This window comes from Uranotaenia lowii, chromosome 1 (assembly GCF_029784155.1).
Source record: "Uranotaenia lowii strain MFRU-FL chromosome 1, ASM2978415v1, whole genome shotgun sequence".
NCBI classification, from domain to species: domain Eukaryota; kingdom Metazoa; phylum Arthropoda; class Insecta; order Diptera; family Culicidae; genus Uranotaenia; species Uranotaenia lowii.
The window spans coordinates 124,807,283-124,818,178 of NC_073691.1; the positions used below are offsets into that span (position 1 = coordinate 124,807,283).

General features: G+C 38.5%; 1 protein-coding gene across 4 annotated transcripts in view; it reads left to right on the plus strand.

The window, feature by feature from the left end:
• LOC129739802 (choline O-acetyltransferase) overlaps nt 1–7,642 on the plus strand; it is a 151,763-nt gene extending 144,121 nt beyond the window's left edge. For 3 of the 4 annotated variants that reach the window (XM_055731323.1, XM_055731322.1, XM_055731324.1), the window contains 2 exons: nt 121–321; nt 592–7,642. In XM_055731323.1, the coding sequence (XP_055587298.1) occupies nt 121–321; nt 592–786 (396 nt within the window). In that variant the 3' untranslated portion in view covers nt 787–7,642. Of the gene's footprint in view, nt 1–120 lie in introns of all 4 variants that reach the window. The other variant, XM_055731325.1, reaches the window with a different exon arrangement.
• The last annotated feature ends 3,254 nt before the right edge of the window (nt 7,643–10,896 follow it).

The window sequence follows — 10,896 nt, forward strand, 5'->3', positions numbered from 1 at the left end:
GAACTCTTCACTCCAACATTAATCGATTATTTTTGTTCTAGAAGTTTCAAATTTATAAACGGATTAAAAGTTGAAATTACATTCAGTATAATGGTTTTCTATTGTTTTTTTTTACATTAGAAGGATCATCTGAGGGAACTGTTTCGCTGTGCCGCAGCTCGCCAAACGGAGGTAATGGTACAGAACATTCTGGGATATGGCATCGACATTCACCTGTTGGGTTTGAGGGAAGCTTCCAAGGAACTCAACGGAACGGTTCACGACCTATTCACCGACGAAGGCTACAAGATTGCCAATTGTTTTCTTCTCTCCACTAGTCAGGTATTGCCATTCTGTGAATGTTACTCATGGAGCATAGGGAGCGTATCGCACTTGCAGCACCAGAACTCAGCACCACTCTTACCTGATCTATGATAGCACTTTCAAGGCACTACTTCAGCACCTTTTTATCTCGAAATCTCAATGGAGTATTTGAACGGTCGGGTGTTGTCAATCGTTTAACTAAATATAACCGACTTTTGAAATGCCTGATCTACGGTTGAATCTGAATTATTATTAAAAACATTTTCTTCTCATTTATATGCATTAAAGGTCGCTTGCTCAACGAACAGCTTTATGGGTTATGGTCCTGTTACTCCCCATGGATACGGAGCATCGTACAATCCGCACCCAAACGAGATTATTTTCTGCATCTCGGCGTTCTTTTCCTCGGATAAAACGAGCGCGTCACGATTCGCGCGCTCGCTTCAGGATTCGCTCGACGCCATGCGAGATTTGCTATCCTAAACATCCATCCATCCATCGCTGATGATTATGACCCATCTACATGGAGGCCTTATATCATATCGGAGATATCGAACGCTTTGTCTCGAAACTGAGACTGAAACAACCAAATAACGAAACATATCAATTTTGAGCTAGAATCCACCTTCCCGCGTGTACTTGGGAAGAGAACGAGGGACACCTTAGATCTTTGACCTATGTAATGAGGCATCTAGAAACAAACATACATATCAGTTATGAAGCTTTACTTTATAGGTTCTTGAAAAGATCTCTTCTAGGGGAATCCCGAGACTGAATACTCGGATCGATTCCACCAGTTGAGGTGAAACAACCAAAGAAACGGAAACATATCACTAGTTTGTAAGTTTAAAGGTACCGTTTATAATAATTGATAAGTACTGAGCTAAGATTCTACGGTCTGTGGCATTTTTAATATTTGACTCGTTATTTTATTAATTAATAATGTTGGACTCGTTCTAGCTGGAAAAGATATTTTAAAAGTTTGAAAGTTTTAAAAACTTTTCAAACCCTATTTTTTGTGTTACATTACGATTAGGATTTCATCTGAGTTTAAAAATGTTCAGAAGACAATTTCGAAGATCACTATTGTAACAAGTAAAACGTACTGTGTTCGAACATTGTCCGTGTAGGTACATTCGACTTTTAAGTGCTTCAAGAAGAGCAATTTGTAACTAGAAGTTCGGAAAAAATGCCACAGATCTGAAAAATAAAGTTTTCAATTGACAAAAAACTACTTATGTATGACAAGGTACTACAAAAACACTTAATAAGAGATAGAGACACGTTGTTAATCAAACAAAAACGTCAGCCGTTTTCAAATGAGACAAAAATTATCATAGCATTTAAGCTTGTCTGAAACGCTTATACACTAATATAGAAAGTCGTTTAACCCTGTTGAAGTTGACTGAACAAGCAGTTTGTAAAAGGTTTATGTTGATTTGTTAGTTTGACTACGTGTAGTAGCAATACCAACAATTATAATAAAATCAGAGATTAAATGTATTTGCTTAGCTGTAGAAATTAAGTATGTTATGTTGTGTTCAAAGAAGTTAGCACAGCTCACTTGAACTATTGTTTATCAGTATTGAAGCTCGAGCTTGCCAAAATTTAATCACTGTTAACGTACATATGTGGATCATATTCATAGGTTTTATCAATTGTCTTGTAACTTGTAGGTCAATTAAACTAGAAACTCGTACTGATTGTTGAGATGTTACTCTGGAATTTATCCGTTGGAGTAGAAATTAAAAACTACAAGGATTTTAGCGCCCGCACAGTAATTCTCGCCCATTTGAACTAGGATTGAATTCATGCGTAGCAGTTAGAGTGACTTTGTATTTTGAAAAATATATTAGATCATTAAAGAATTGACTTATTTAAAAGAATCTGCTTAAATATATTTAAACATTAACGTTTGTTAATAGACGGATTTGCTTATAAAATTTCTTGAATATTTTAGCAATGACCTACACACTACGATTTTTATTTTTGGCTACGCTCAAAATAAACGTATAATACCTATACCAGAGTCTGCTATTGGTTTTGGAGAATTGGTAACCCAGTTGTAAAATTACCTTTTACCCAACTTAACTTTTACCCAATGTTTTAACGGAATTTGGTTCTAAGAGTCATATCAGAAAAGTCAGTGAATTTAGTTTGAAAATCATGTATACCCAATACCATCCGTGAAGACGCAACGATAAACATTTGTAAAACAACCGAAAAAAATATGTGCGTACAACAATATCTAGTCATACGATAGTAGTGGCAGTTTTTTTTAGTGAGAACATTAAACCAAATGTACCATACATAGCATTTAACACTAAACATACCGACACTTTGTATATACCTATTCATACCGGGAGCGGTCAAATGACGGTTTACACTGTTTTCGCTAAAACTCTTGTTTCTCAACCGATTTCTTTAAAATTTATAGTTTTGAAAAGCCTATAATGTGACTCAAAATTTAAAAACGCAAAAATACTTGCATTTTGAAAATAAAAATAGTCCTGTCGTTAATTTGTCGAAAAAAAAGTTATATAAGGCGTAATCATCCTTCAAAGTTTAAAAACCGTCATTTGACCGCCTCCGGTACGTTTAGTGTTAATCATCATTTTAGGAAAACGTCTAATGTGTTTGAGAATACATATCATAAATATGCATATCACATGAGCGCTATTAGGAAAAAAGGCGTCTCTTAAGTATCATCATCTAATTCAAGAAGTTAGTCAAATGAGTGATGAGTGCAGTCGTGAATCTCTACATAAGTCATAATTATTACAATGCTAGGAACAATTTTGGCAGTGGCAAACAAATGTAACGCCATGTGTTAAGTGTAATCTTACTGGACAGTATTTAATGAACATTAATCGTGTCTGAAATATCAAACATAAAATAGGTCATAGGATAAATGTTATCATTCTAACGCTTTAACTGTTTTCTGCGGGACACTTGTAATCGTTGAAATCCCAGATAAATAATCATGTTTTTTTTATTATTTAAAAACTTAGAAAATTCTTGAATCTCTAAATTTTGTTATTTTAAAGATGGGTATGACACTTTCAAACTTAAAAAAATCACACTTTACACTAAAGGGTGTTCGGACCAAAAAGTGATCGGCCTAAATTGCGTGTAAATCGATTATTTGTTTATTGAAAAATCCAAAGTATCTTTCTTTTTAAAGTTCAACGTGTATAAAAGACGGAAAAAATACTCTGCTAAGATTTTGTACCGTCAGCTTATCCACTTTCTTCTGCGCAGAACGCCAGTGTGCTTTGAACTGCTTCTCGCTGCATACAGTTTTTTGGATCTTCTTACCTACCTACCTAAGGGTCCAGCGCCGATTGACCGGCGCATAGGGCTGAGATAAAAGATCTCCACTGCTGGCGATCCGGAGCCAGCGTCTTCACTTGCTGCCAGCCGAGGTTCTCGTCAACTGTGCGGATTTCAGCGGCTAGACTTCGCCGCCAGGAGCTTTTGGGCCTGCCTCTTCTTCGATGCCCATCTGGATTCCAGTCAAGCGCCTCTCTGCAAATCTCGTTTTCATCTCTTCGCAGCGTGTGCCCAATCCATCTCCACTTACGTTCCCGAATCTCGATTTCTAGCGCCTTTTGATGACACCGGCGCGGCGATGAAGTTCAACGTTTGAGATCCAGTTGCCAGGCCACCAAGCGCGGATGATGTTCCGCAGGCAGCGATTTACAAAAACTTGCAGTTTTCGCGTCGTCACCACATATGTGCACCAAGTTTCACACCCGTACAGCAATACGGATTTGACGTTTGAGTTGAAGATTCGGATCTTAGTTCGTAGAGAGATCTGGCGTGACCGCCAGATGTTTCGGAGACTCGCAAACGCAAATCGGGCTTTTCTGATCCGGGTCTCGATGTCCTTCTTGGTCCCACCATCAGGCGTAATCTGGCTACCAAGATACTGGAAGCACTCCACTGTCTCAACCTGTTGTCCAGCTACCACGAAATTGGAACGATTTTCTGTATTGATTTCCATCGACTTGGTCTTTCCGACATTGATTTTGAGACCTGCTGCCTTGGAGCTTTCGGCACAGAGAACAGACGTACAAGCTAGCCCACGAAACTTGTGTAAAAATCCCAACACCCTTTTTGAACTAATTTTTGTTTTTTGGTTACGATCACGCCTTTTCGAAAACTGGGCACTTTAAAGTTGATTTATAACTCTTGAACGGCGCAATAGATGGCACTGTTTGCAGTCAGTTTCTAACGTATTTTTTTGGTGAAAGCATTTGAAATTTTACACACTTTTTTGACGGTTTGTTGTTCGAGCTTGTACGTCTGTTTTCTGTGCTTTCGGTGAGGTCGTCGAGTTTGCTCTGCATGTCTTGTTGTGTTTGGGCGAGCAAAACAATATCGTCTGCCAGGTCAAGGTCGTTCAGTTGCTCCATGGTTGAAGGATTCCACGGCAATCCTCGGTTTGGTCTACAGTCAATCGATCCAGTCAAGATCTCATCCATTACGATGAGAAAAAGCAGCGGTGAAAAAATACATCCTTGTCTCACTCCAGCAGTTACCGGGATTGGTTCGGACAAGACACCGTCGTGCAAGACCTTGCACGAAAATGCCTCGTACTGTACTTCGATGAGATGGACTAGTTTCTCTGGGACCCCTCGTCGTCTAAGAGCAGCCCAGATGTTTTCGTGGTTCAGTCGGTCAAACGCTTTTTCGAAATCAACGAACACCAGCAGAAGAGAGTCCTGGAATTCGTTGATTTGTTCCAGTATTATTCGTAGCGTTGTGATGTGGTCCACACATGATCGTCCGGATCGGAATCCAGCTTGTTGCCGTCGGAGTGTAGCGTCGATTTTCTCCTGGATCCTGTTCAGGATCACTTTGCAGAGTACTTTGAGGGTTGTACAGATCAAAGTTATGCCACGCCAGTTACCGCACTCTGTTAGGTCTCCTTTCTTTGGGACCTTTACGAGGATACCCTGCATCCAGTCGGCCGGGAATGTTGCAGTATCCCAAATGTCAGCGAATAGACGGTGCAACATTTGTGCTGACAAGGCAGGGTCGGCTTTGAGCATTTCAGCAGGAATGCAATCGATTCCAGGCGCTTTGTTGGATTTCATGTCCTTGATTGCCGCTTCTATTTCAGCCAGCGAGGGCGCTTCCGAGTTGACGCCATTAATGCGACTTACTGTGGGCGCCTCGAGCTGCGGGTTCTGTTGGCCATTGCTATTTGTAACTCGAAAAAGTTGATCAAAATGCTCAGTCCAACGCTTGAGCTGACCTGTTCGATCTGTCAGCAGCTGACCTGCTCGGTTTTTCAGCGGCATTCTTGCATTAGTCCTTGCACCACTAAGGCGGCGAGAAATATCATATAATAATCGGATATCTCCAATGGCGGCGGCTCTTTCTCCCTCTTCGGCTAGGTAGTTTGTCCAGGCTCTTTTGTCTCGTCTACAAGCTCGTTTAACTGCCTTTTCCAGCTCCGCATATCGTAAGCGGGCGGCTGCTTTGGCTGACCCGGTACATGCCTGCTCAATTCCGACTTTCGCCTTTCTCCGATCATCGATCATCCTCCAGGTTTCATCCGACATCCATTCACTTCGTCTTCCACAAACTTTACCGAGAGTACCATGGCTCGTCGTGATAAAGGCATTCTTGATTCCACACCACTGTTCTTCGACTGTTCCGTCTGTCGGCAGCTCCGAGGCTCGGGATTCTAGCTGTTCAACGTATGCCCTTTTCACCTCTGGATTCTCCAACCGGCGGACGTCGTATCGACACCCGACTTTCTCCTCGCGCCGTTGGACACGTGCAACTCTCAGTCGTATCTCGCCAAGGACGAGGTGATGGTCAGATGCAATGTCTGCGCTTCGCTTGTTGCGGACATCAAGAAGGCTCCTTCTCCATTTTCGGCTGATGCAGATGTGGTCAATTTGATTTTCTGTTCGGCCATCTCGGGATACCCAAGTGACCTTATGTGCTGGTCGATGGGGGAAGAGCGATCCACCGATCACCATGTTGTTGTTGCCACAAAATTCTACAAACAGCTCTTCTTACGGTTTTGCTTAACTATCGTCCAATATTTTTCGATTGGGAGCAGTTCTGGTGTGTTGGGAGGGTTGGGCACAACCTGAATGTTGTTAGCGACATACCTCTCCAAGGCCTTTTTTCCATCATGGCAGGATGCATAATCGAGTCAAAACAGCACAGACAAGTCATGTTTCTTCAGAAAAGGCAGCAAACGCTTTTGAAGACACTCCTTCACCTAAATTCCGTGCTCAACAGTCCGGTTGCAGCGAAAATGTCGCTTTACAAGCCACAGGAACAGATTGCTTCCCAAACGAGATAATTCTTGACAAACTTTGATAGTTTAATATGCTTGAAAATGTCTGACACCTTTTCCCATCCGGTTGCTGTATAAAACTCTTGTCCCGGAAGCTGTCTGGAGTCTGCCTTGGCGTAGGTTTCGTCGTCCATTACCACGCTATCAAACTTTATCGACAATGTCGTAAACAGCTTCAAGATCTTGTTTTTGCCGTAAGGTTTTGCTTTTCATCGCGATTTGCAGTCACTACCTTCTTATAAGTCGATATTCAGAATCGTTTTTAAGCTTCATGCACAGTTGTAGTCGATATTCCCAATTTATTGGCGACATTTTGAACGGAGAGATTGGAGTTTCGCTTGAAAGTGCTAGCCACTTTTCTGTTCGTAACTGCGGCTTCCGAATTTCGATTTCCCCCAGATTCAGACTTCCTAGTTGCCAAAATACATTCCCCGAACACTTTTTACTTAGGTGACGGTTAATTTCACCACGTTCAACTAGGTATTATGCTATTTCTGCGTGCGTGTTTGGATTTTCTCGGTGCATGCACAAAATTTTGATTAAATGGTCCTCTTGATTTGACGTCACTTTGAAAACTTAAGACCTAATGTCGAAAGCCAAAAAGAAGCATCATTCTACACGCACACACCTACAAAATGAGGGGTGTTGAGGTGTTTTATATGAAAGATTAGGAAAAATACGGCGGATTTAGGTTGACCACTTTTTGATCAGAACACCCTTTATCGTCTCATTTGCAGGGTCAGATTTGTTTCTGAAATCAATTATAATAGGTATAGGTACTGAAAATTTAACATTTGTTACATCTAAGATTAATATGTATTGCGTAAAAGTTTATAATTGGAATTGGATTCCATAGTTTGAAAAATATTGTTAAAATTGAGAAACTACTTTAAATCATATGTTAGAAATTGATAACCGATTTCGATAGTAACTAACCAAAACAGTGAGTGTACAACAAACAAATAGTAAAAAAATAAATAAATATAAACATCAACATAGCGAACTGAAAACTTACATAGTTTTTTTCGGTAGCATTAGAGAGAAGCATGCCAGAAATCCCGTTATGAATCTTGCTGCCCCTCCTATATAAAGCATCATTATTCCCCTCTCTTCTGGCCGAATTTGACATCTGCACATTACGCCAAAGCCTGTATTGCACTAGCTTTTAGACAACAACATCCAATTCGTCGAGAAAAACATCAATCCACCAAATTGTCCAGATCACCGACCCATTGAATGTTACTGGGCGATTGTGAAGAGGAAGGAGGGGACAGTTTGGAATAATTCCAGAAAAATTGGAAGGCAGCATCCATGAAATGCACAAAATGATCTTCAATAAACCGAATAGAAAAAATTTTTTTTTGGTGGTTTTGATTATAGTCGTTTTACCACATTTATGTCATTCGTCATCAAAAAAAAATTTCTTCGGGGACCCCAAATGATTTCATAAGTTCTTGAATATTGTATCTTTACTTTTTTATGGATGAACTCTGGAAGCCTAGACATAAAAAACTCCCTTTTCCGACTTAGAGTGTCAATTTGACACTCCGAAAGTAAAATCTTCTAAGTCGTTTGAATTATAATTAATTTCATATAAAATTTATATCAATAGAAACCTTGTAATGTCAGAAAAATATAAAAAAAAATCTTGGCTTCGTGATGTAGACATTAACTTCACCTTTCATATTCATAAGACAAATATTTTTTGTACGTGTAATGTATAAACTACAGCAGTTTTCCTGAGGCATGTTTTTTCGGATTTTTTTTCTTTTATGTTGAATAATGAGAAAACTAGTAGTTTAAGGTATGTATAATGTTCTAAACATATTTTTCTGACATTACAAGGTTTCTATTAATATAAGGTTTGTTTAGATCGGTTGAACACGCCAAAAGTTATAGTTATAACGATTTGAGCTTGTAGTATCAAATTGACACTCCTAGGGCTGATAAGGGTAACGAAATCTTATGCGGATGAGGGTTAACTGAAATGTTTAAAAAACCTTATTTGTCGACCCCTCCAAGGAAATAAATGGAGAAAGCATCACAGAAAACCATCACAGAATTATTGGATAATATCAGAGAAAGACAGAATATTTTTTTCTCAAAAGCACAGATTTTTTTCCAGCAACCTTGGATCAGAATCGGTGCTCGGTCCAGCCACTTGTCCGACATGTTGAAAAAGTCGTATGCCTCAAGGTCCATCCCTTGCAGTGGTCACTCCTGTTAAAACGTGTCTGTCAGAACCGGAAAAAGATGAAGTGATGGGCTTCAACTCAGATTGGTCGTTGAAAGGAAAAAAACGCAAGTGCCAGGAATATGTAGAACGTCGAAAAGACTAGAGCCTCAACGGAGCGTAACGGGAACACTATAAATTCGACTGTAAGTTTCATTAACAAAATACCGTCAACTGGGGCAACATGCAACATTTTTCAACTTCAATGGCTTCTAAAATCTTAATGCCTACAGATAATGATTCCTCTTGTACATCAAAAGTTTTAAAGTTGATGGGACACCAAATTGACGTAGTCAGAAAAATTATTGGTTTTACCAGTTATTTTCAAATTTTCAAAAACATACGATTTTCACCCTACTAAGAAAAAGGGGTAAATTGCAACAAACTTTGTTATTAATGAAAAATCGAATGAAAACGTTTGAAAATTTTTAGTTTTTGATACATTTGTGATTTTTAATTTTTTGTTTTGTTCGAATTAAATTTTACATTTTTCTATAAAAAAAATGTTTTTAAGGAAAAAGTGTAATTTTGCTGCATACCTATAGGGGTAAAAAAATACCACAAATATTATATTAGCCTAAATCATGAAAATAAATCTTAGGATGGATGAAATTTGAATGCAAACAAACGCATAATGCAAAACAATCATATCCCAGTATATGGAAACGACTTTTATGAGGTTTTGTTCTGATTTTCATTTTGTTGCCTTTTGCCCCAGACTGGTAAGTGAATTTTAAAAGTATTTATTTAAAAAAAATGGTGATTGTCCGAAAAAAAAATTTACACCAACAGTGTTGGTATAGGGTAATGAAAGCAATATAAAGTGTGTATGTAGGTGATATCATTAAGCCAATCCGTCATACTGGGTAAAGTTTTTTAAGGCATCGAAAAATGTAAAAATTTGTACATTTATTGCTCGATTTTTTTAATTTTTTATGAGAATCAGAAACTTTTAAAAATTCTTTAAAGATGTTAAAAACTATGTCATCATCAATTTGTTATCATTCAATGATAGCTTTATTACAGTATATTGAAATAAAAATTGAATGAGTATTGTGGTATACAAATGTTGCATCTAACCCTGCTTTTGCATGATGCCCCGTTTGACGGTATTCCTTGTAACTGATGCTAACATACAATATTTTTGTAAAACTAACACCTGAGCGCCCAACGGTTCAATATTGGGCTCCGTACTTTGTAAGAGCAAGTTCACTGGTGTTGGGAAAAAGTGGTAGAAATTTTGTCACTTTTTGCACATTTTGAAAATTTTGCCATGCAAAACATTTTCAAGATTTGGCCTTCAAGTTTTTTAACAACACGTGTTGTAGTTTCGCATGCTGTGATGCAAAAATAGCAATATTTCTATCATATACGGCTGAAATAGAAACAGTACCGTAAAAAAATACAACGCCCAAAGATCTTGAACACATTTTTGCATGGTAAAATTTTCAAAATGTCAAAACTTCTACCACTTTTTCCCAACACCAGTGAACTTGCTCTAAGCGATTACCATAGATTACCAACATGCTTGACATGAGGGAGTCGTGTAGAGAGATAGCATCCATCTCACTTACACTAATATAAACAACGGTCGAAACTCACGAACGATTAATATACATCCATTCCTTTGTCACCTTCCAAACCGAATAGTTTATTTCCTCAATAAGTACGACATTACAAATATAATTATAATCATCATAGCGAACTGAGAACTCACATTGTTTTTCTTCGGTAGTCTTAGAAAGAAACATGTCAAAAATCCATGTTTCAAATATTAAAAACTTAATGCACTTTATTAAAGTGGGTGGTATGCAACATTTTATGGTGCAAGCCCACATTGTAAGTATCGAATAAGTAAACAGATTTTCAACAATGATTGAATCGCAGAAACAAAAATCAACAAGGCACCTCTTTCGGCAAACCTGCACATATCGACGTTGAAGCATCATTGGAATGCGAATAACTTATAGTGAGATTTATATATAATGTCTTACGTATCGTTCCTTAGGCTTTGATCACGCTTTTGATGCTACCA